The 25,744-nt window shown below is 42.1% G+C and overlaps 2 protein-coding genes across 8 annotated transcripts in view; one reads left to right on the top strand and one right to left on the bottom strand.

Annotated features, from left to right (window-relative positions):
* TMEM241 (transmembrane protein 241) overlaps nucleotides 1-9,023 on the bottom strand; it is a 63,042-nt gene extending 54,019 nt beyond the window's left edge. For all 6 annotated transcript variants that reach the window (XM_027795162.2, XM_055800507.1, XM_055800508.1 and 3 more), the window contains exons 1-3: nucleotides 8,821-9,023; nucleotides 4,083-4,129; nucleotides 1,487-1,564 (exon numbers count right to left, since the gene is read on the bottom strand). In XM_027795162.2, the coding sequence (XP_027650963.2) occupies nucleotides 1,487-1,564; nucleotides 4,083-4,129; nucleotides 8,821-8,892 (197 nt within the window). In that variant the 5' untranslated portion in view covers nucleotides 8,893-9,023. The remainder of the gene's footprint in view (nucleotides 1-1,486; nucleotides 1,565-4,082; nucleotides 4,130-8,820) is intronic.
* Nucleotides 9,024-12,265: 3,242 nt separating this feature from the next.
* On the top strand, nucleotides 12,266-23,910 carry RIOK3 (RIO kinase 3). 2 transcript variants are annotated; one of them, XM_055800501.1, is made up of 13 exons: nucleotides 12,266-12,560; nucleotides 13,570-13,691; nucleotides 14,534-14,679; nucleotides 14,810-14,914; nucleotides 15,441-15,550; nucleotides 16,269-16,412; nucleotides 17,293-17,420; nucleotides 18,573-18,761; nucleotides 19,217-19,376; nucleotides 20,409-20,489; nucleotides 20,578-20,667; nucleotides 21,017-21,124; nucleotides 22,618-23,910. In XM_055800501.1, exons 1-13 carry the CDS (start codon nucleotides 12,363-12,365, stop codon nucleotides 22,717-22,719), a joined length of 1,683 nt encoding a protein of 560 aa, XP_055656476.1. In that variant the 5' UTR covers nucleotides 12,266-12,362; the 3' UTR covers nucleotides 22,720-23,910. The 2 variants fall into 2 exon arrangements, with proteins under 2 accessions (XP_055656476.1, XP_055656477.1); XM_055800502.1 differs by having other exon boundaries at nucleotides 12,269-12,560; nucleotides 18,576-18,761.
* The last annotated feature ends 1,834 nt before the right edge of the window (nucleotides 23,911-25,744 follow it).

Genomic DNA, 25,744 nt, shown 5'->3' with positions numbered 1-25,744 from the left:
CCTACAGTGTACTGACATCTAGTGGCCTGAAGCCTCCATCGTCAAAAAACGAACTAATTTTTCACCTAAACTTTTGGAAAAAAACATCCTTTTCAACAGCAGAAACTGGTTCTTGTCCAGTATTTTTTTAATGTCTTCCAAGCTTTTGAGAAATTGAAAGCATATTTTCCAAGCTGGGAAAAAATATTCAACTTCTTTCATATTTAAAGCAAAAGTAATCGTCTAGTGATGAAAAGTTGAACTAAAAAGGATGTGACTGACAGCTGTAATTCCTTTAGACTATTCTGTGAAGACAAAATCTGCATAAACAATATACATTTGATAATAACCTATATATCAGTAACTGCCACTACAGCAAGGTTTGGACCCTAATCTTGTATCTACCAATATCACTGGCAGCTTTTGCACCAATATCCTCGTTTTATCTACACTGCAGATGAAAGACAGGAAGTTAAATTCTGTTTCCATTTACAACTTCACTTCAGTTTCAGTGGTAATGTAGTCACTTGCATGGACATGAAAACAGAACATTGCCTGGTTGTTCTGACATACATGCAGGATTTCATTCCAAACGAGGAGATTCAGTTTTGCAAGCCAGCCAAACAGAAAATTCATCTGTTGTCACTTGCTAATACAGAATCACTGAAAAAAGTTACATAGCATGGAACTCTGGCAGTCACATACTCCAATCCCCCCAAGCTCCAGAGTGAAGTCACATTACTCAGGTCATTGTCCAGTCAAGTTTTTAGTATCTCCAGAGTGGAGATGCAACAATTGCTGTGGGCATACACCTCCTAAATTATACCATTCTGCAAAATACAGATATGCCACATTCCATACTGCAGAATGGATCCACCTGAGCAGAGTATAGTCTGCCAGACAACTCTTCCTGAGTTGCTGTCACACTCAGCTCAAGCAGATGATCTTTGTCTACAGAGCATCTTTTTATTTGGAGCTTGATTATTATATCAATCCTGTACTGCAACGGCTGCTCTTGCTGTGCAGTTATAAATGCTAGCGTTAGGCAAGGGTGAATGATTCCCATTTATGGGACACAGGTCTTACAGAAAAAGGAAGATCACATTTGTGGACTTCACTGCACTGACATTTTGGGAAAGGGTGCGTCAGTGTTGTTAACTAACATTATCAAGGTTTCTCTTATAATACAGTAACATAATCTAAGGAAAAGATGTGGATAGATAGTTGGATTAAGTTATCCTTACAGTTTTCACTAACAGCTATGCTTTTTTGATTGTCTTATCAAGGTTAAATTGAATCCACTTTATATTAGTATACAGTTAAAAGTGCGTGTCATTGAACATTGATTAGACTACAACGTAAGATCTCTCCCACACTTGTGAAGCAGAAAACACACACACACAGACTTATATTTTAGCAAGTTAGTAACTTCCACAACCAACTTAACTACATCATAAGCCACCTACAGAAAACAAGTATTTAGCAAATACTGAAAACCCTACAGTACCTTGAACACAAGTTTATCTCCACCCAGCCCAACTTCCAGGAGATGTGAAGCAGAAGCCCACCCACTAACGTCTGCCACCTGAAATAGAAGCAAAACAGCTTGTTTGTTCTTGTTAACCACGTGGAATATAACCTTAGAATCCACAGAATTTCTCACAGCACACCCATGACTCTAGTTATCTATTTCTCTAGATTACCAGGGATGCCACTATTCCCCTTTGAATCTCTCATTTTTGTGGGCCTTCACTTTTTCCAAATTTTCTAATATTCTGATGTTTCCACTCCCATTTTAAATGTTTTATAAATTACCATCAACTACAATTACCTTAGTCATCCTACCAAAAACCCCATTTTATCATCTCTCCCCACACAAGGCTTAATAATAACAATAATAATAGTGATGTTACAGCCACGATGACCTGAAAATCAAGCAAGACAAGGTTTGTGACAAGAGATTACTATCTTTTCATACATAAACTGTTACTGTTTTAACAAATAAACATTATTTCAGAATTCAAAGACTCACTTCAGCTGAAGTAATAAGCCCCAAGGATGACGTGTGTAGTCCTCACAGTTTCAAACATTAGCTCTAGGACTTCCCATGGTTCTTCATGCTGGGCTTAGATTAAAAACTCCCTTGAACTCAGACTGCTCACACACACACACACATTTTGCGTAGCAGGCACCACGTGAAGTGTCATCAACAATAACATCATTATGCTGCATGAGCCTCTGATTCAGAGACTCTAGAGAAAACATCTTTACAGCCAGATAACCCTGCATATAAACCACAATACTGCAGTTTTCTCATTGAAAAGGTATGTAACCATTACATACATTCTGCATTGACTTACCTTACCTTAAAGGTGTTCCTTAGTCTATTATGGAGCTAGTATGTGAGGCCTTAGAAATGCTTGAGGATAACTTAAAATCAGTAGTGATGCACACTGATATTTTTTAAGCTTTTAAGTAAGTTATTAGCTTCCTTCTTCCTTAAGCTAGTGGTTTTCAGAGAGGTATTTCATGTTTCTTGGGTGAAAATCCTTAAACAACTACCATAGTTCAGACAGAGATACTGTATTGCAGTGTTAAATCACATTAACATCTGTAACAGGTATAGCAGTGGTTTTATTATTCCCATTCATTGCAATGCATTTAACCAGCTATTTAAAATCTCTCTCACACATATGCAGAATAAATAAATATTCAGTCTATGCAGTATTACATACAGTCGGACAGTGTCAGAGAAGAGCAAGCTCATTGATTCAATGCTACTATCACAGCTCACTTCACCTTTTTTTAAATGAGGAGATATGAGAGCTTAAAGATAGCCCTGATGTTTGCTGCAGGCTTGACCGTGCTCTACTCCAAGCAACTGATTAATTCCCACAAGTTTATTGTGAAGAATTTCCTCTTGTCTCAGTTTTAAGGTCAGAAGTTAATAACACTTTCAGATGCTTACCACTATGCAACATAGTCTTAGATTGTATAGGGAACAAAAATAATGACAACAAACAATAACAGCATGAACTGAGAATAACATTCTTTTCCTCCTTTGCTCATCTGTCATAGCTCTAAATGAAAGTGTACCTGAGCCACTTAATTTTTAAGGAAAGGTCACTTTTAAAAGCCAGAACTTTTGGAAAAATATTAAGATGCTGAGATGCATTTCCAAATAACAGAAAAAGGAAGTGAGTGTGGTAACACAGATACCATAAGGCTTGCCACTGCAATATGGTTTTTACTATTGATTTACCACATATTTTACATACCCTGCTCAAAACCCTTTCCCAAATGATAAAAGGCTTGTCCAAGAGAGACTCCATGTGTGTCAAAACCGAAGAAAGCATATTTAACAAAGCTGAGTACACTCAAAGAAAATGGAGATTCCCAAGGCGATTATTCCTAGAGTTGACTGCATTCCTGGGGCTGCAAGTCAGGCAAAAATATAAGCCATGCCAAGCAGCAGTAAAGGAATTCAAGATATCCAGTGTCTGCAGATTTTACCATTATCTCAACAGAAGAAATGGGGGAAGTCTTGACTCTTAAGTGGTCAGATTTTCACTAAACATCTCACAAATTATTAAAGGCATTAATGGTATATATGGATACTTGACAAAACATTATATTTCTCATGATAAACATTAAGATATGACAGTGACTTCTGATTCAGAGTCACAACAAAGGCTAAGCATGAAAATAAACAACATGGTATTTGTGTATGCCTAAAGATGGGTTTAAGGTCGGTTTTCATTAGCACAGTAAAAGACTACACCACATCTGTACTTCACCCATGAGTGCCATCTCCAAAGAATACAGGCTGTGCTATAATTGCTACTTTCCATGCTGAAGCATAAGACTTTCAAAAAAATGAGAAATGACGGAGTCTATATCTTAATTACATCACCACCATGATGTTTAAAAATTAACCAAGACACATTAATGAATGTTTTACTAAGGCTTCATCAAGTAAGCCCTCTAGACAGCAAAAGCCAGTAATAGCAAGAGGTATTAAAGTTTGCTTCAGCATGGAACAGCAAGACATTTACTCATTAAAGTAATTTTTTAAACAACTGTATCCTTAAAACAATACTTACCCTTGAAAAAGGGTAGGGTAGGTAAATTTCAGGACAGACAGGACATACTGGAAAACAAATAACAAATTAATGGACATCAAACACCTACAGCTTATAACATTAACAAACAATCACAAGAGCAACGAAACACACACACAAAAAAGTTTCTACCAAAATAAAGAAAAAGAAATTCAGTAATTTCTCTTCCCATGCCAGAACTACTGGATGCTGCCCCAGTCACTGTGGAAGGTAGCAGACACTAAAGTACACGGTATGGAGTGGACACACCGAACGATGGAGAGGCGGCTACCTCCTGAATTGCTCTCTCACTTTCTGAGCACACTCCATGCATCACACTGAATGGGAGAAGGATTAACAGGAAGAAAAAAAAAAAAAAGACACAAGCCCTTGTCAATTAAAATCATATCATACTACAGAGGCAACGACATAGGCAACTTTTGGCAGAATCAAGACCAATAATCTTAACACCATTGTCTCCACATAACTAATCTATCTTACAGACCTAACATTCTGTTTACACACCATTTTGTGTGAAATATTAAGCGGTCCAGAAAGCCCTTTGGAGGTGTAATATGGGGTGGGGCAAAGCCTCTGTGTCATGGCTTTAGCATGCTTTGTCAGGGTCTGTGCGTATGGATGCTAGTGTCTTTCCACACTGTATACGTATATATGCAAGTATGAGGCACAAATACATATGCCTTTCAATATGTTTATCAGGACCTAACAAGTTCCTGTAATGAAGTTCATAAATACTGTCACTGCAAAGGAAAAGAATGACTGAAGCTTCCTCAGAGGAGAGGAAAGGTACCTGCCATTCCTTCCAGGAGCCAGCAGAAGCTGTCAATGGTAGAAGGAGAAGCTGAAAGCTTTCAACATAGAGGAAACTGTGCTGAGCACTTTGCAAGGTGCAGGTTTTAGATGTGAGGGATGTTGCTAAGAAGCTGGCATCAATATACAGTGACAAGGCAGGTGGATTCACAACAGGTCATATCACACACACACCTGTCAGAACTGCCATGTGGGTTTTAAATGAGGATGATATACCTGCTCATGTCTATAGCCCCACTTGCATTTACATACCACCTGTAACAACTGAAAGGTCTGTATTCTGGGTATTTTTAACTTTACTACAGTAAAAACCTCGACTCAGGTTTGCAAATGGAGGCCCTATGTCAAAGTCCTTCCAACATCTTCTCAAGTACAGTTACGTCAAGTTACCTTTTGCAATGCACAGAATCACAGAATCATTTATGTTGGAAAAGACCATTAAGATCATCAAGTTCAACAATTAACCCAGGTCTGCCAAGTCCATCACTGAACTATGGCCCTAATCACCACATCTACGCGTTTTTTTAAACACCTCCAGGCATGGGCACTCCACCACCTCCCTGAGCAGCTTGTTTCAATGATTGGCCACCCTTTCAGTGAAGAAATCTTTCCTAATATCCAACCTAAACCTCCCCTGGTGCAACGTGAGTCTGTTTCCTCTTGTTCTGTTGCTTGTTGCCTGGGGGAAGAGACTGACCCGCACCTGCCCACAGCCTCCTGTCAGGGAGTTGTAGAGAGCAATAAAGTCCCCCCTAAGTCTCCTCGTCCCCAGGCTGAACAACCCCAGTTCCCTCAGCCGCTCCTTGTAAGACTTGTGCTCCAGACCCTTCACCAGACCCGTTGCCCGTCTCTGGACACGCTCCAGCACCTCTATGCCTTCCTTGTAGTGAGGGGCCCAAAACCGAACCCAGCATTCGAGGTGCGGCATAACCAATGCCAAGCACAGGGGGACAATCACCCTTGTCCTGCTGGCCACACTGTCTCTAATACAAGCCAGGACACTGATGGCCACCTTGGCCCCCTGGGCACACTGCTGGCTCATGTCCAGCTGGCTGTTGACCAGCACCCCCAGGCCCTTTCCCACCAGGCGCTTCCCAGCCGCTCTGCCCCAGCCTGTAGCGCTGCGTGGGGCTGGTGTGACCCAGGGGCAGGGCCCGGCACTGGGCCTGGCTGCACCTCAAACAGTTGGCCTTGTCCCATCGGTCCAGCCTGTCCAGATCCCTCTGCAGAGCCTGCCTGCCCTCCGGCAGGTCAACCCTCCCCCACAACTTGGTGTCACCTGCAAACTTACTGAGGGGGCACTCGATCCCCTTGTCCGGATCATCAATAAAGATACTAAACAGCACTGGCCCCAGCACTGAGCCCTGGGGAACACCACTTGTGACCAGTCCCCGGCTGGATGTGACTCCATTCACCACCAGCTGGGCTCGGCCAGCCAGCCAGCTTTTAACCCAGCACAGAGTACGCCTGCCCTAGCCATGGGCACCCAGTTTCTCCAGGAGGATGCTGTGGGAGATGGTGTCAAGGGCTTTACTAAGGTCCAGGGAGACACATCCACGGCCTTTCCCTCATCCGCTAGGTGGGTCATCTTGTCATAGAAGGAGATCAGGTTCATCAAGCAGGACCTGCCTTTCATAACCCCACGCTGGCTGGGCCTGATCGCCCGGGTGTCCTGACATGCCACGTGATGGTGTTCAGGATGACCTGCTCCATAACCTGCCCCGGCAGGTCAGGCTGACAGGCCTGTGGTTTCCCAGATCCTCCTTCCTGCCCTTCTTGTAGCCGGGCATCACACTGGCTGACCTCCAGCCTTCTGGGACCTCCCAGTTTGCCGGAACTGTTGATAAATGATGGAGAGCAGCTTGGCGAGCTCCTCTGCCAGCTCCCCAGTACCCCGGGGTGGATCCCACCCGGCGCCATAGACTTGCGCGTGTCCAAGTGGAGCAGCCGGTCACTGACCGTTTCCTCCCGGACTGTGGGGACTTTGTTCTGCTCCTTGTCCCTGCCTTCCAGCCCAGGGGGCCGAGCAGCCAGAGGGAAGCTGGTCTTGCTATTACAGACTGAGGCAAAGAAAGCACCGAGTACCTCAGCCTTTCCCTCAGCCTTTGTGGCCATGTTCCCCCCCTGCATGCAATAAAGGATGCAGATTGTCCTTGGCCCTCCTTTTGTTTCTAATGTATTTGTAAAAACATTTTTTGTTACCTTTTGCAGCCGTGGCCAGCCTGAGTTCCGGCTGGGCTTTCTCCTTTCTAATTTTCTCCCTGCGTAGCCCTGAGACATCCTTATAGTCCTCCTGCGTTGCCTGCCCCTTCTTCCAAAGGTGGCGAACTCTCCTTTGTTCCCTGAGCTCCAGCTGAAGCTCTCTGTTCAGCCAGGCTGGTCTTCTTCCCTGCCAGCTTGTCTTTCAGCACATGGGGACAGCCTGCTCCTGCACCTTTAAGCTTTCCTTCTTGAAGAATGTCCAGCCTTCCTGGACCCCTTGGCCGGCCAGGGCTGCCTCCCAAGGGACTCTGTCAACCAGTCTCCTAAACAGGCCGCAGTCTGCCCTCTGGAAGTCCAAGGCAGTGGGTTCTGCTGACCCCACTCCTTGCTTCTCCGAGAATCAAAAACTCTATCATCTCATGATTGCTATGCCCAAGATGTTTCCTGACCACCACATCACCCACCAGTCCTTCCCTGCCCTGTTTGTAAACAGCAGGTCCAGGGGGGCATCTCCCCTGGCTGGCTCCCTCACCGGCTCTGTCAGGATAATGCATGATGCAATCTGGCAGCTCTCCTAGCCCCTTTCTGTTCAGTCCCTTCACTGCTCCTTGCAGTCTTTCAAATAAATTGTATTATCTCTCCCTACAAACTCTGCTTCATGACTGGACTTCAGTCTATTTCTGGGCATCCTTAATGGCAACTGTACCTTGGAACAGAAACCAATGGCCAACGCTGAGATGGCATTTCATGTTCACCTCCAAAATGCTGCTTTTCTCTAACTCTCCTTCAGGAAATTCATACCCTAATTGCTTCACGAACATCTTTTATTTCAGAAATCTGCACAGAAACACAGACCCACTCTCTGACAAATAGGACAGCAAGGAGTGGTTACTCTATCTCATCCTCCCAGAGAGAAAAAACTACTTCAAACTATGTTTAAACTACAAAATCTTGTTCACAATGTGCCTATCTTCAGCCTGCTTCTCCCTCTGCTTAGGCATTTCAGCAATACCAACAGGCAATTAAGTTGCACAGTGGAAAACAGACTTCTTGTCGTTAATTTTCAGATTAATTAAACTGTCAAGAGTGTCCATGGAAGCTAATACTTGTCTCACCACCACGGTAACACTTTGAATATTTCACATTTTTCCTTTGGATACTCTGTATTATTGTTCCAGTTGACAGATCTTCTTTTGGGATGACTGTGCATTCAGTGGTCGCTAGACACCCAATCATGAAATACATTCAGCATCACCGATGCTTTCAAAGCAGCGTAATTTCTGGCTCTCGAGCTAACGTTTCATTCATTTGAACAACACGATGCCCACCCCTGTACTCTCCTAAGTATGTCAATATGGGCACGTGTGTGTCGTGGGAAGGTACAGGCGGCAGGCACTGAGGAAACCAAGGGGGGCAGACCCAGCTGTACTCGCCGTGTGGAGCGCAGCCCCGGGCGGCGGCGGCGGGCCCCGGGGCTGACATGCCGGGGGGGCTTCACTCGTGGGACAGCCCTCCTCCGGGCTTGCAGGGCAGGGCAAGCAGAGGGCACGGTCCCTCCTCCACGTCCTCCTGGGTCCCCGCTTTTACCTCGCCCCACCAAGCGCAGCCCCCGCTCCCGCCACAGCGGATCACCTACCCAGCGCCCCCGCACTTTCCTCCGCCGCGCCCGGCCCCTCCGAGCCCGGGGCGGCTCCGCGCCCGCCCTCACCTTGTTGGTGAAGCAGGAGGCCAGGTAGAAGAGGCAGAAGGCGAGGCCGCCCGCCGGCCTCTTCAAATACATCTGTCAACGCCCGCTCCGCCGCGAACGCCCCGGTGCGCGGGCCCGGCCGGCGGCGGCCATCGCAGCGACACGTCGCGCCGCGGCCGCTCCAATGGGCACCGCGCTCCCCCGCCGGCCGCCGCCTCCTTAAAGGGCCGTCGCTGCGCCCCGCGGCCGAGCGCGGCCCCGCGGAGAAGGGCGCGGTGCGGGCCGGGGAGGAGCTGGGCGAGAGCCGGCGGCGTGCGCTGGCAGCCCAGGCAGCCAAACGTACCCTGGGCTGCACCAGAAGAAGCGTGGCCAGCGGGTCGAGGGAGGCGGTTCGGCCCCTCTGCCCCGCTCTGGTGAGACCCCACCGCAGCGCTGTTCCAGCTCTGGGGCCTCGGCACTGGAAGGGACAGGGACCTGCTGGGGCGGGTCCGGAGGAGGGACGCAAACATGGTCAGAGGGCTGGAACACCTCTCCTGTGAGGGAAAGCTGGGACAGCTGAGGCTGCTCAGCCTGGAGAAGGGAAGGCTCCGGGGAGACCTTATTGTGGCCTTCCAGTGCCTAAAGGGGGCTTGTAAGGGAGATGGGGGCAGGCTCTTCAGTAGGGCCTGTTGCGATAGCACAAGGGATTATGGTTTGATATGAGGCAGAGATATGAGGGAGTATTTTTTTAAATGATAGTGGTGGAACACTGGAAGAGGTTTCCCAGAGGGGTGGTAGGTGCCCCATCCCTGGAAGCATTCAGGGTCAGGCTGGATGAGGCTCTGATGGAGTTCAACCTGATGGGAGTTGAAGATGTCCCTGCTCGTTGCAGGGGGTTGGACTAGCTGACCTGTAAAGTGCCCTCCAACCTGAACCACTCTGATTCTATGATTCATTGGTGATATGTAAACTATAAATATCCCAGGGAGGTAGAGAAGCAGTGGGAGATGTGCCCTGACTAGTCACCGTCACTGGGTATTCTTTTATTACAGCCTAGGTAAGCCTCTTTCTTCCCAGATCTGATATAAACAAGACAAGGCCCTGTCTCTGCAGTTCTCACCTTGGCTTTGCTTGGGTAATGCAACGTACAGGGCTCTCTGTACCCTATTTTTTAGAGGACAGAGCAAAGCAGCACAGATAAGGAACTGAACATGGCCTACGCTAGGGAGTGAGGGGGGGCACTAACTCATAGACCAGAGGCCAAATCTGGCCCATAAAATGAGCCTGTCTAACCTCTTGTGCTTAGCCTCAAAAGACAAAGTCAGCAGAGCCCAACAGCTGAACAGTCTCTACTGCACCACTGCAAATTCAAGAATTTTGGTCCATCAGATGCAATCCTATCCAGTTTGTAAGGAGGTGGCCCAAAACAGACGTCAGATTTCCAGCACTGAAAGGTTTGTTCCACCCAGGCCTATGGAGATCACTGACATGCCACTGTAACAGATGTGGTAGAGATGGCACGGCAGGTGATACAGCATTTCCCTTTGCAGAGCATGTGTTTATGTAAGCATGTCAAATGTGTATTTTGCAAACAAAGGTATACTTTGTATTGTGCCAAGAATTCAGCCTGTAAAGCTTTAAAAAAGAATACGACAAGTTTACAGACATCTACAAAGACTAATGTAAGCATGTGATAAGAATACCTTTGACTTTTTATTTTAGCAGAGTATCCTTTTAATGCAAAATATTACAGTGGTATTTCTCTTTGTGGTTTTTTTTGCAGTATTTCTTATTGAAAGTGGGAGACTTGAACGAAGACAATATATCTTCCTACAGCAAAATGCACAGACATGTGAATTCTTGCAAGCCACTTACAGTGAGGGATTAAGAATGAAGGTACAAATTTTTGCTGATGTTTATCATGACCAACTTGAATTACATATTAAGTAATTGCTATGTAGCTTTGGAATTATTTTGAGTAATATGAAGGGTAGTTTCTGCTCTATCTAGATTTTTAACTGTGTTTGTTAGGCAATGTGAATGTGTGGCAAATTATTTTGTTTACATGTCGTTTTGTAGATTACTTCTTAATGTAATTCAGTTCAAACCTTGACCCATTCATATAAGAGGTCACGGGATCAAGGCCTGATCAGGTAATATTTAAGAGACTAATACAGAAGACTTATTTCTGATAATGAAAAGCTGAATAAAAAGGCATAGGATTATTAAGTCATTGTTAATGCCTTTTTGAATCAAAAACTACCCAAACCCATTTTCTTAATCAGTGCTTGTACAGCTGTGTTAAAACAATGATTTCTTGGGGCAGCAGGACATTGCTTTGACATTCTGCTCATTTATAAAACTGATAAATTTAGCTAAAGATGATTGAAGGGGCGTGGCAGCAATCTTCACACCCCGAAAGGCAGCTGCAAAAGGAAAGAAATTATTTCTGCCAGGGCTAAGAGGCAGAGAGGATAAGAACCACACTGGTACCACATCACCAGACAAAGCCATACTAGCACTTGGCAGGGCTAGGTTAATGGTCGGACTTGATGTCATCTTAAAGGTCTTTTCCAACCTAAATGATTCTATGATTTTGTAATGCCTCCATGGCACACACCTGTGTCACACCTGCAGGTTGTGTGCTGCAACTTGGGTCTCTCCCTCTTCCGAACAGCCTGCCCTTTAGTTGGGGACTTTCTGCAATAACAAACACTGGAACAGGTTGTTATGGGAGAACGTTAATGTCCGTCATTGCAGGTTGTTAAAGACAAATTAGATGGACTTTGGCCAACTAAGCTGATTCTTGCAGGGCTGAGAGTTGAGAGTGGCTTTTACTGGGCCTGCCCTGGCACCAACGGCTTTGCTAGATGTGTAACAGGGAACTTACTCTGAGCAGGCTGGGGGTGCTGCAGGGGCTGTATGACCCCTGACTGCTTCTCCTGCAGCCAGCCAGCTTCGCTAGGCTAGTTTTCTGGTTGTCACTGGTGGCCGTGATGGCACATTTGTCTATGTTTGCAGATACCTGCTGGTGAGCCAGGCCTGGGGAGGTTTTCAGGCATCACTTCTTTCCTGCTGTGATGCTTGTTTGACCAGACTGGAAACAGTGACTGTGTTGCAGCAAAACACTATCCGGTTGCCCCAGTCCTGCACATGGGGCATTTTAATCACAGTACTATTTCCCAGATAAATGTTACATATAAAACTGAGATGTAACAGCTATCAGATCACACACGAAGGACCTGATTTTGTGTTTACATTATTAATATTAATATTTCCTATTAATAATATACAAAGATTATATATAAACGTGTATATATATTTATACAACATTATTAATATTAATATTTAATATATTGTGGGATCAGGATCAAATTAATTTGCTCGCTTGTGTTCCCCCGCGCCTTCCCTCGGTTCCGCCGTCTATCTTGCGGTGAGCACCGCCCCCGCTGCCATCGCGCTCCACCCGCTGCCGCCGCCTCCACTCGCGGGCCACGCCGAGAGCCTCCAGCCCCCGCCGGTGACCCCACGGCCACCCCGGTGACATCACCGGAAAGGCGGGTGCGGCCCTGTGCCGCCGCCCAATGGGGAGCCTGACGGCAGCTGACGGCAAGGGGCAGCGGGGAGAACCCGGAAGGTTTGGCAGAGGGAGCGTCGCTGCCCGGAGCAGAGCCCCCCCGCTGCTGTTGCTGCGCCGCCGCCCGCCATTGCATGCGCAGATGGACTCGGTCGGAGTCGCCGCCGCTCCCGACGCCGGGCCGGGCCCCGCCTGGCAGAGCAAGGTGAGCGCGGGCAGGGCGGAGGGCGCGGGCGCAGGCCCGCCGGGCCTTAACGGCGGCGGCCGGGCGCTGCTAGGCCCTGGCCCTGGCGCGGGCCGCGGTGTCCGGCACCCCGTGGCCTCCCGCGGCACCTCGACTTGCCGGGGCCGTCCAGTTACGGCCGCCGCGGGCCTGGGTCCCGGGAGGTGGGGGAGGACAAAGGCATGTCGGTGCACGGGCACCGTCTCTGGGCGCCCGTCGCTGACGGCAGGGGGCAGGCACGGCGGTAGCTCCAGCCCGTCTGCCCCTGAGCGGGCTGAGGCCGTCGAGAGCACGCTGTGAAGTGGTGTCAGCAAAACAAGGGTCAGTTATTCCGTGAGGAGTGAGCTGCGTTAAGGCAGGGTATGGCACGGTTTGCTGCTGCCGGCAGTTATCTTGGTGAAGGGAGCTGCTGTTGGACCCTGATAAATGAGTTCCTCCTCTCCAAGCACTGTTGCTGAGCAGGGAATTGGGTCTAAGTGAGTTTAGTTATCAAGGAGGTAGGCAGTGAGTCACAACTTGGTTGGATTTGTCATTTCCCAGCCCCCGCCTCCCCAAGCAAAGTTGTGTGCATGCCTCTGCGTTTTCCAGAGGCTGTTTGTGTTGGCTGCCCTTTTAGGGTTCTAGAAATGGGCGAGCAAGCTGTGCATAAACTATTACTGTTGTGTTATTCCAAGAGAAATTTTACATAGACTGTGTATGCTCGTAAGCAGACTCTCCTGGAAGGCCCTGCCCCTGTCTTCAGAGGGTACTGACAATAACAAGCCAATGCTTTTTTTTCCCCCATTAGTAAGTGAACATCAACATCCTTTCAATCACAGTTCTCCCGATTGAGTTTATGAAACTACTCTTTGAGATATTTTCTGTACTTTAGTTCATCATAATTCCCTAAGTATGGAAGACAAGCTCTTATAAGATTACATGAGCTTATTTTAGAGCCAGTGATAGCTAATTACCCTATTGTGTTGCCACTGAATAAAATGTTTATTTACAGTGTCCATGGGGAGCCCCTAACACAGCATCAATATCCTGTTCCCTTGCTGAGGTAATGAGTGAACAGCTGGCGAAAGAGCTGCAGCTGGAAGAAGAAAATGCTGCTTTTCCTGAAGTGGTTGCGTAAGTTTAAGTCCTGGATTAGTTCACAACTCTCCAGAGTTGTGAAGCCATCCTTCTGTCTCTTGTGTATTTCTTACAGTGTGCTTAATAAATCATGATACAGTAAACGCTTTGCCTAACTCCGCTTCTTCAGGCCTTTTTCAGTGACGATGGTTTCCCCAGTTAAAACTTTTCCTTAGTTTCTCTCCTCTGTCACCCTTCCTTCTTGATATTTTCTTTGCATTGTTTTGAGTGCTCTAAAACAGTCCGTAAGCTGTGTTTTGAGAAATATCAGAAACACTTTTTTTCTTCCTTTTTCAAGACTTTTGTTAACAGTGTACAATGTTCTTTCAAGAACTGTCGGGTGTATCACCTGTATCTTCCTAATACTTGGAAGCTCTAAACATAGACCAAGAGCTTACTAGTTCTAAATTTATACAGATTTTGCCTACAGTCTTTTCTGTGAAGCAGAGCAAAGCAGCACTCTTTGGTTGTTGGGGATTTTCTAAGTTTTTATTAGTTTGTTTATAAACATATTTAAATATATATATATATAGCTACACACATACACTTGTATGCCGCCTTTCGCTTTCATAAAGGGCATCTTAAAAACAGGGCTTATTACAGAATGGAAGGTGAGTAAAAGTTTAGCATTTGCATGGTAAAGAAGTGGCAAAGAGAAATGAAGTCATGCTCTATTAATATTTAGTGTTGTCTGGGAGGGGGGCGAACAGTGTAGATCCACTAGTTTCCATGCAGTTCTGCATGAAATCTTTTCTATGAGTAATGAAATGTTACAAAGAAACATTTCTGTTTAGGTTACTGTATTTAATTTTTTAAGTTTCTGTTTTCATTTTGCATAGTGTTGCTGAAGGACCATTTATTACAGGAGAAAATATTGATACTTCTAGTGACCTAATGCTAGCTCAGATGCTGCAGATGGAATTTGACAGGGAATATGATGCACAGCTTCGGCGTGAAGAGAGGAAGATCAATGGAGATAGCAAAGGTACCCTTATCAGAAGAAGTATTTTTTTGCTTTGGAGATATTCCTGGCACTCTGAGTAGGGTGACAGAGCTGTGAGGAAGTAGCAAACTGCTGATAATCGCGGACATTCTTATTTGTTTTGTTTCTCCAGTCTCTATATCCTTTGAAAATTATCGGAAGGTGCATCCCTATGACAGTGACAGCTCTGAGGATGAGGTTGATTGGCAGGATACCCGTCATGATCCTTATAGAGCAGGTGTGTGGCAGTTCTAAACAATACAGTTTCTTCAGTTAATAGACCTAAGAATATGACATAGTTAAATTAATTGTATTTAACTTAAGGAGACATGCCAGTTGTATGTAAAATCAGGTCACCCAGTTGGGAGGTGTTCTGCAGGAAGCTGGGCGGGTAACTTCAGGATAATGGTTTGGCGGCTGAATCTAGCAAAATAACTATTATAAGTGGAAAGTATTGTGGGATTTCTGTGTCTGTCATCTACATTTGGCTAGGGGCACCTGCACATGATAATTGAATTCCTGTCTTTAACACATCAAAAACATGTCAGACACCCCAGAGAAGATGTAGAAGTCAGTCATAACATAGCAAAAGCTAAGCTGTCACCTTTAGGGTAAGAGAAGACTGCATTAAGATCATAAAATTTGAAGCATTTTATTCTGTTTAATAAATAAAATTGTTACTTTTGTGGCATTATGGAACCTCCATGAGCATTAATTAATGCTTGTTTAGATATAAAGTGACTTATTTTTCTCACTGTTGGCAGATAAACCTACTACTACACCAAGAAAGGGCTTCATAGGAAAAGGAAAAGACATTACTACTAAACATGATGAAGTGGTATGTGGAAGAAAGAACACTGCTCGTATGGAAAATGTAAGTGAAGACTTAGGGAAACTTACTTTGTGTGTAAAACTTGAATGCTGTAATTCAACCAAAGAACTAATGCACGTCCATCTGTGCTACTGTATACAGTGCTGATTATTTTCTTTTTCCTTTTTTTCCATTGGATGAAAGCAATGCAGTGTTTGGATTAGTTATTCAAATTGGCAGTTTGAATTCTGCAGGTTTTTATTTAATAATAATTTGTTCATGACCATGATTCAAGAATCTGCACAGAACTGTTTTGGCAAAACATAACTATCAGCAAGTTTGGTACACAGGCAAATAAAATACCAAGACTGTTTTTGAAAAGCATAGCTATTGTGTAACCTAATTTTTTTTTTTTTAGGTCATTTTGCCTGATGAGCCAAGTAACTTATTGTCAGTCAATTGTTTGACTTGCAGATTTTCAGTCTGTTTATACCTTCTGTTTTCTTTCATGTAAGTGGTGCAACTTCTGCTGATAAGGAAATGCTGCAAGTGCTATTTTTACAGGATGTTAGGTAATCTCATATCAGTTTGGGAAGAACTTCAAGTTCTGTGTTTAGAGCAATATGTTTTTTAACATAGTGACAACAATATACAAAGTAGCTTTCACATAGGTCCTAATTGATCCTAGGTTTTTCCAAATCAGAACGAGAAATTTCTGCTTGTGCCAACTTCTGGTGTCTGCTAGTAGCAATACTTAAAGTTCTGTTACTTCTACTTGTAGTTCGCACCTGAATTCCAAGTTGGGGATGGAATCGGGATGGACTTAAAGTTGTCAAATCAAGTCTTCAATGCCTTAAAGCAACATGCCTATTCTGAGGAGCGTCGTAGTGCAAGGCTCCATGAAAAGAAGGAGCACTCCACTGCTGTATGTTTTTAATAAAATCTCTCTGTATACTTTTCATCTTGTGTAACAACTAACACTGTTTTGGTAATTTTTTGAAAAGTTTCATTTTTAGTAAAACAGTTAAGCAATACCATGTTATCATTGCTGAAGGGGATGGTATCAGCCAGCTCCTACTAGAAAAAGGCTGTCTGTATTTGATCTGCATTACTGTGAGAGCTGTATCAAAATAAGAGCAAGCAGTTGTCATTTTTTTCTCTTTATCTTTCTAAACTTGGCTCTTAATCAGCTACAGTGAATTAACTGTCTAGAAATTATTTATAGAAACCATCCAGAGGACTAGTTCTCTGCAGCTGAACCATGTGGCTCCAAATATCTGTCTTCAAAGCAGGTTTCAGGAAGATGAAATGACCAAGTAAACTCTTAATTTAATAACGTAAGAAGTCAGTTGATAAGCTTTATGGGTGAGTTCAGAGCAGGGCCTCTGGTAATTCTTGCTATGGGCTTCTTTAAATTCGGGTATTTATTGTTACTGATATAAAAGGAGTATAATATTTGGGATATTGTGATTCATGATTTGTAAAGACTTCTTAAAAGCACTGTAGAAAGTGCTCTTGAGCCACAGTCTGTACTTTGTGGAACTGGTAAAATACTGTATGTTCTACACAGCTGATAAGGTACCTGAGAGTATTAAATATCAAGATGATGGTGCTGGAGCACTTCGGCTTTGCTTTATCTGTTCTTTTGGTTTGTTTTGTTTTTTTCCTTCTCTCTGTCAATTGAGAATGCTTTTAATACATTATTCTTTCCACCTAGTTGAACACTTGGGAGATATAAATACTCTAAACTTACTGTAAAGCAAATAATTATTTTAACAAATTGAGTATTGATTTCTTGGCTGTAGGAGAAAGCAGTGGATCCTAAAACGCGTTTACTTCTGTACAAGATGGTCAATGCTGGGATGCTGGAGACCATCACAGGCTGCATCAGCACAGGAAAAGAATCTGTTGTTTTTCATGCATATGGAGGAAAGTAAGTATATTGTTTGTTACTGATGGTAGCTTTAATACCAGAGATGGTTTAAAAAAGCAGAAACTACAACTGTTTGCACTTTTTTCATTCTCGAGGCATACAAAAAAGTTTGTATTTGTGTATATGCAGATAATAATAAAATTTGAAAACCAAATGGTACCAACCATAAACTGAAAAAAAAAAAAAAAAATAATCCACACTTTCCTCCTTGGAGACCATTTAATGAACACTAATATATCCACTATAGCTTTCTGTGGAAAAATATGTACTACTTTTTTATAAAAAGTCCTGAGATTTTGAGGAACTCTTTCCACTGACTTGCCCTAGGCTACAGAGCTATCATGATGATCATAGGCTACCTGAAGATGGTCTTTCCATACAGATAACTGTGTTATCAGCTCCGTGTGTACAGGTCAGCGGAGGTGCTGCTTGTTACTTTTGGGTTACCTTGAGATTAGTGTTGGGGTGCTGTTTGCTTTGCAAGTCATGCAGGAGTCCAGTTTTAAAGATCACCGTGCTGGAAGGGTTGTAGTACGTTAGTAGTGATTGTAGTGCATTTAATTCACTTTCCACTAGTGGTGTTTCAAAAGGAACAAATAAAACCCAAATACAGTTAATCTATTTGGAGATGTTGAGAGAGATGTAAGCTGGGGCGGGAGGGGGGAAAAAAGATGCACTCTTTTTTTGTTGTTTTTTTAAATTGACCTTTGCTTGAGCGATATTCAGGAGTGTTCTTTTGCTCAGTATCATTCAATGGGCAACATCTTTGTGGTGCTTAACAAAACATCGATGCTACCATTATTGTTCTAATGTGAGACCTTTTCCACTTGTAATTTCTTGAAGCAGGTACATCTATTAACGGGCAGGGCTGTTGTTAATATTTTACTTAAATGTCATAGTTAATAAATTGGCAGATGGAACCTATTTGATAAGCAACATACAATGAAAATGCCAAAAGCCAATCATTCATATATAAGCTTAATCATATAATCTTATACTCAACTTTAATTGGTTTCCTAGTTTGATAAGTGAATCGGTTCTTTTATATTAAAAATTGCTGTATTTTGCAATAGTTAAGAACAAAACCACCATGCATTTGCTTGTAAAGATGAGAATAGTTAACTTTGTTATATATTTGACTTTTTCTATGAGAAGTGCATCTGAAGATAAAGTTATACCTCCAGAATGTGCCATCAAAGTGTTTAAAACAACTCTTAATGAATTCAAGAACCGTGACAAATACATTAAGGATGACTACAGATTTAAAGATCGCTTCAGTAAATTGAATCCACGGAAGATTATTCGTATGTGGGCTGAGAAAGAAATGCATAACTTAACAAGGTAAAATAATAAAAAAGTGTAGTTGCCAAATGCCTGTCAGTTTCTTATTCTCTGTTTAAGGAAGATACACTACATCTGGGTAAAAGTTTAAATTGATTTTTAGGCAAACTGGCACGGATTGAATAGCACTCTGGTTTCTTACCATGTAATGAATGGTCAGCATCTTCAGTGATTCAGTGGCAGAATTTACAAACCCATGAAGTTAACACGCTCTAGCTACAAAAGTGATCAGTTTTCAGTGAGTGTTTTTAGATCCACTTACAGCTTTGATCTGAATTTTCCTTTGCGAAATACATATATTTATTCGGTTTTCAGCTCTGACTCTTTGACTCTGGATCAGGTTTCTTACACACAGCTCTCTAAGATTGGAAATGAAAAAGCAGGAACTAGAACCATAGGTGTTTTGGCATTTTTGTTTTGGTTTTCTTAATCAGTATCTATTTTCTGATCCACAGAATGCAAAATGCAGGAATTCCTTGTCCTGAAGTGGTTATCCTTAAGAAACACGTCTTGGTTATGTCTTTTATTGGCCAGGATCAAATCCCAGCTCCTAAACTAAAGGATGTAACACTTAATAGTGAAGATATGAAAAAGGCCTACTATCAGGTTCTTAATGTAAGACAATGCTGATTTCTCCTCCAATTCTTGGTTATATTTTCTTTTAGGCAAAAAACTTGAAGGACAAATCACAATTTATTTACTTTTCAGGATGCTTGCATTGCTTTCAAGATACAGAGTCCAAAGGCTTATTGCTGCTGTTTAATGTGTGACTTAGAATAAATAAAAATTATGCACTAAAAAAAAATTTAAAAAATTTGAATCTTAATCTGAATGGAAAACATGCTGGAATTTGATAACATATTTAGCAGCAGAGGAATTATGAGCAAGTAGTCCTTTTATAGAAGCAGTATGTGGTTTGGAAAATTCTCTGAAGTCTTCAGGGTTTACTGACTACTTAATTTACAATGCTTAAGCACTCTCCAGTGGATAGCCCCCTCTACACCCTCCCGTATAGCAAATCTAGATATCAGAGAATAAATTATAATATAGCATAATGGATACTTTACTTTCCTGTTATCTGCTGTAATTGGTTCAGATGATACATACCTGCGAACTGTCCACTCACTATTACATTATAGATATTAAAAAAAACCCCAACCATCCAAAAATCCAGCTTGATAATATGAATGGTCTGTGTCTCAAATCTTGAGACCAGTAGACCAGTGCAACTGTGTTTCAAGTGTATGTGCATACTAGTTAGGATTAAGTATTTAAAACTGGGAGACTCATTTCCTGTGTGACGGGTGAGAATGACAGGTATATCTAGAGAACATGTTTATCTGTCTCATGCACTTGGACTGGTTGGCAGAGCTGACAGGAGTTTACCAAACTGATTCTTCTGACTTGCCAAAGCTAAGCTCAGTGATAAAAGCTTAGTTTCCTGGCAGTTTTCCAAAATTGTGATGCTCTGTATGGAACTTCATTGAAAAATTTGAAAGAAATGCTGTAAATGGGGTGGGTGACTAGGGAAGGGTGGAGGTTTTTTGGGTGTCGTTTGGTTTTGTGTGTGTTGCATTTTTTTGTTACGGTTGTGCAAATGACAGTTACTTGGGGTGTAGCGTACTTCATTAATTTGTTTCCTTGCAGATGATGCAACAGTTGTATAAGGAGTGCAACCTAGTCCATGCAGATCTGAGTGAATACAACATGCTTTGGCATGATGGGAAGGTGAGCTTACTCTTGGTGTGGGAAGGAAAGGTTTAATCTAATATGAAATGTTAATACCCAGTGAATTGCTATCTCTCTGTGACTACAGGTCTGGCTTATTGATGTTAGTCAGTCTGTGGAGCCAACCCATCCTCATGGACTTGAGTTTTTGTTCAGAGACTGTAGGAATGTTTCACAGGTAGGACCTCTGCATTTGACAGTCTTCTGTTACACTGAATATTTTCCAAGATAGTCAATTCAGAGCTAACTGAAAGTCAACCAATATGTCTGTAAAAAATGATCACCACCACATATATATGATTACTCTTGAGTATTGCCGATACTGATGGTGTTCTTCTTCGAAAGGGATAGTGTGGGAGAAGAAACCAGTACCACTAGAATTTAAAACTTTCAGTTACTTTTATCTGTAAGTCAACAAAAGCAAAAATGTCATTTTGACTAAATACTGTAATTGTAACTTGGGGAAGGAAAAGGAATATTTTGTTTCATGTAGTAGGTGTTTAATGTATGCTTTTTGTATTGACCAGTTCTTCCAGAAAGGAGGTGTGGCAGAAGCGCTTAATGAGCGTGAACTCTTCAATGCTGTCTCCAGTTTAAATATTACAGCTGATAATGAAGTAGACTTCCAAGCAGAGGTATAGCTTTTTCTGTTGTCTTAACATTTTAATTTGGTTAGCCATTGTAATACCTTAATTTTCAATGTTTAGTCTGTATGATTAGCATTTGTGAGTATAATTTCAGCAATCATTCTGCATCTCTTTTTCAGAACTTGATTATTTCAACCTAGTACAAGTATTTTTAGAAACTGAGGTTGACAGACTTCTCCACCCCCTTTCCTGATCCCCCTTCTCCCAAGTATAAAAGGCTTCATGTTGCACATAATTGCTTTTTTCACTGTTAAGGAAAATTTAGTGACCTGTTTTAGTTTAAAAGCTAGTTTTGTTGTCTTTCCTTACATAGGTTAAAGGTTGTGCAGAGAAACAAAAGCTGGGTTAAAAATAATAATTGTTCTACTGCTTATTTTTCATGTTTTAGATTTTAACTGACTTTGAATTTAAAGTTTAAGCTAACATTTTCAACTTTCAAGCCTAAAATCTTGCTAATATGGACTAGGAATCTTCAGTCACCTTTGGCTTTTAATTTTAAAATTTTGGCTGTAACTCTTCAAGGTGTGTGTCGTGATATCAGACACTTATAAAAAATGTGTTGTCAAACATGCCACATTTACTAACTAAAGTAAAGGCAACATGGCAGTTCTACTCTACTTGATTCCTAGTGACAATGTAGGTTTATGCTCGTCCAGCACGTAGTAGGTGGGAGCTTTAAGCTAGTTAACTCCTGGGGCAGGTCCTCAGAAAGAGATAAAGAGAATGCAGTGTCACTGTTCCGTAATCCTTATGTATCAATTAATCAAACAAAACCCAACTCCCTCACTGACTGTGGTGTGAGCATTGGGGTGGGGGTTTGTTGTTGTTTTATGTCATCTTTCGTGCTTATAAATTTTATGGGAAAGACTTACATGGCTGTTTACATAGAGGTGAATTTGAGCAGCCCATCCTTAAATTTCAAGACTTTAGTCACTAGTAGCTAAAATTAATCTCCCCTAGAATACAAGAGGAAGTAATCCAAACATCACAATCTGAAATCAAAATAAGCTACTGTACTGTGTTACTTTGATTGCGTAAAACATTGAGGTGTAACTGTCTTCAGCTTTCACTGTTAAAAAAGGTTGCAATGGATTTGTAATCTTAGTATTACCTGGAATTTCTCTAGTGCTGATGGATTGGCAGAGTTACAGCAGGGGTGTTTAGAGCTGGGGAGGGGGACGCTTCTATACTTTGAGGAATACAGCTGAAGTCTTAGAATCATCCAGGGAGTCCTCCCTGCAACTTGTGCGTTTCAGTTACACAGCATGAAACTACAGAGAGCTGCTCCTTTTACTTTTGAGAACAGATGTTTCAAGCTGTGCTTCCAAAGTATGTTGCTCCACACATGTGACTGAACCATTGAAATAGCATATTGTATATACCCGGTCAGTCATCTAAAGCTACCTTTTAACACTGTTCAGAAGCATTCTGGTGCAGGTATGGTTTTATGATTCAGCATGGGTTTATTTTTGGCTCTCTAGATCGAAGCTTTGGAGAAGATGAATGAAGATCACGTGCAGAATCACGGAAAGAAACTCTCAATGTTTTCAAGCGATGGAGACCCACCTATATATGATGAATAGCACAGAGTGTATAGCTGCTAATGAAACTAAAAACAAATTTGCTGCTTCTAACTATGTTGGTGCAGTGGTAAATGACAACTACTGATGTCAAGAGAGAGTGGTTGACTCTGAATACCAAAATGGAAAACACCGTGAGCATACAGTGATGCCTCAGTGTTTGGTTTTTTTTTAACTTATCCCACCCATCAGGCTGGCACTGTGAGAATGGACTGTCACTATTGCTTTGGATGGTCTGACAACTTACCAGTTGCCCAGTTACATTAGACTAATGTAACTGAGGTGGTCATATTTTGCATGATTCAGAGCTTATATGTTTCAGTTAAAAAAAAAGATAGATTCTAAAGTACTTAGTGGGAAAGCACAGTAGGAGAGTTCCTTTTTTTCTTCTTCCCCCTGATACTTGAAAAACTAATTAGAAATTGTGTGTGGACACAATGTCAGTGAACTTTCCATCCTTCACCACAGGCAAAATGAAAAGTCAAACTATGTGCTGCCATCACATGACAATTTAACAAACCAGTGTCTTTATATATGCAAAAGTCTGAACCTTTTCATTTGAAGTACATGGAAGGTGGCTCTTAACTATCTCTGTAAATACAATTGGGTGTTACATGAGAAACAGATTTGAATCTAGCCCGCAGAGGACTTCCTTGGTGATGTGCCAGGCAATCCTGTTGGCTGCATCCAAGCAGTGTAACAAAAGAGTAAGCTCAGTTAGCTTCACTTTGTATATACAAATGGCTCCAAGAACTCAGTGCAAGGAAAAAAAACCAAGCAAAAAATTCTGTCATAATCCTGTGTCTAAATGAAATTCTGGGTAGAGCATCAAACACCTCAAAGTAATCATAGACTATGAAAACTAAATATTGATTGTCATTATTTTTAGATTAAGCTTTTTGCTTTAAGTGCAAAAAGAGTGCTCACATTTGTCTTTCTCATGCTTTTATTCTTAATGTCAGTTGTCTTTATTTTACAAGTTCTAAAAATCTAGCAAGGTGAACTGATGTAGTTTGGTTTAGAGTTAAGAAATTCTGATCAACTTTTTTAACTGATTGCTGTTTCTGATGCTGCTCTTTATCAAGCAGAATACAGTGTTGCTACATATGGCATTCTCACAGTGTGCTGTGAAAGTGATTTTTAAATATTTTTTTGGTTGGAAAACTGGTGGTGAAGTAAAAACTTAAGATCTTGTTGCGGTGTTCATGTATGGTTCTTTGCATTATACAGGCCTTCATTGATCCTCAGTGCTGCACTAAAGCAGTGTAGGGGTAGGACTCTGCTACTTCATTATAACAATAGAAAAATGACTGTTTTGGTGGGTACTGCATTGACAGTAGACAACGACCTTTTTGCCAGTTTCATCGCAGTACTTGAATTCTCTTCCCTTTTCTAAATTGGACAACTGTCTTGCATTTACCCCTTCTGAAATAAGTCTCCAAAAGATGCAAGTTCCTTTAAGTTTATTCCAAATTGCTCCGTGAAATAATCACCCAAAATGACGATGTCGGGAAAAGAACAGACTAGGTACTGAGATGGAGGTGCTACAGTTACCTAACCCCTTCAGGAAGACTAAAAGCTTCTGTTGTAAAATACAGCCAAATCTCCTTCAGAGGTGGTGGCTTTTAAAAAGGATAGTCCTATTCTAGGCTTATTACAAGTTTCAATACTCTAACATTTCTTAGAGGAAAAAAATGTCTCAAATGAGTTGCTTGTACCTTACACTGTGCTTGTCTAAGAAAGATGCAGATTGTTAAGGGTATTTGCATCAAGTGAGAGGAAGAGAGCAGAAATGAGGGGAAGTGAGGGGAGGAAGTTTTGTGAACTGTCATTTGAAACAGAGGCACTTGCTTGTATTGTTGTGCTTGGACTAAAGTCTCAGCTATAAATTTCTTCTAAAAACTGTCTAGCACAGATATTTTTTTTTTTTTAAAAAAAAGACACCTCACCCCCATCCCCCCACCCAATAAATGAAGCTGTGGTCGTCAAGTCTGTCATTTAAAGCTACTGGGCTCCATTATGTCATCTAAACATCTTTTTCACTTCCAGCAGAAAAACTGGCTCAGGAATTTGCTTTGAGATTTTAAGGCATCTGGGCATGTTGTGAAGTAATTGAAAATGAGGAAGAAGTTGCTTAAACAAGCATTTTCCTGGACACCTTTGAAATAGGATGTTCTAGGATCATTATTAAGCAAATAGAATCTTACAAGTAAATGACAATTTTTCATTTTTAAGCCATTGGCATTATTAACTTTTCTGATGTTATGACTATTGTAATGACCAATTACTATCACAGTAGTTTCAAATTGTGTGTTTATGTATGTGTCTGCTGATTTTTCCCCCCCCCCCATGTACCTCAGTTTCTACTGTCTTAATATTCCTGTTGCAGTGGTAGAAAATGCTTGGTGTCACTTAGGGAAGTAGGAGAACATTGAATGTCAGTAACCTTTCTTAAATTTTGACCTTGGATTAACGGAACTTCTGAAACATGCAATGAATTTTGTATTTTGCAAAAAACGATAAACTTTTAACGTACTTTAAATACTCTGGGAGTCCTTGTCCTGTATAGTTAATATAGAATTGTTTGGTGACACAGGAGGGTTCCACAGAATGAATAGCTTGTTGTAATTCCTAGTTGTGACTTCAGTTTCTCTAGTCTGATGTGCAGCTAGACCAACTGGGTAACAAGTCAGCAAGCAGTCGTTTGCGTGATACTGAGTTAGTATTTGGTACTGAAACTCCTATTTCTCCTCTATTCAGTTGTGCCATTCCAGTCTAATCAGAAAACTTGTAAATGGGTGTGGTCTCAGTATACCCCCACACCCTTTTTTAATATATTTATTTTATTTCCATTCCTAAACTAATAAGCAAATATATAAATGATGTTCTCACACAATTTCTAATTTATACTGTAGGCTTTACAACTAGCAAACTAAGGTGGTAGCCAGTTCTTCAACCAAAAAAACCCTGTTGCAAATTTGTTTTCCGAGCAGATATGCATAAATGCTGAGGAAAAACCTGGACTTTA

This window comes from Falco peregrinus, chromosome 3 (assembly GCF_023634155.1).
Source record: "Falco peregrinus isolate bFalPer1 chromosome 3, bFalPer1.pri, whole genome shotgun sequence".
NCBI lineage: Eukaryota > Metazoa > Chordata > Aves > Falconiformes > Falconidae > Falco > Falco peregrinus.
The sequence above is the reverse complement of the archived record's forward strand: the minus strand, read 5'-3'. Positions and strand labels throughout refer to the sequence as shown.

Bases quoted from the DNA above. Each gene is read 5' to 3' on its own strand.
- RIOK3 (XM_055800501.1), top strand. From the start codon at position 12,363: ATGGGGAGCCTGACGGCAGCTGACGGCAAGGGGCAGCGGGGAGAACCC. The intron at 16,413-17,292 runs GTATGTTTTTAA...TCTTGGCTGTAG, and splicing joins AGAAGGAGCACTCCACTGCT to GAGAAAGCAGTGGATCCTAA. The intron at 20,490-20,577 runs GTGAGCTTACTC...CTGTGACTACAG, and splicing joins TGCTTTGGCATGATGGGAAG to GTCTGGCTTATTGATGTTAG.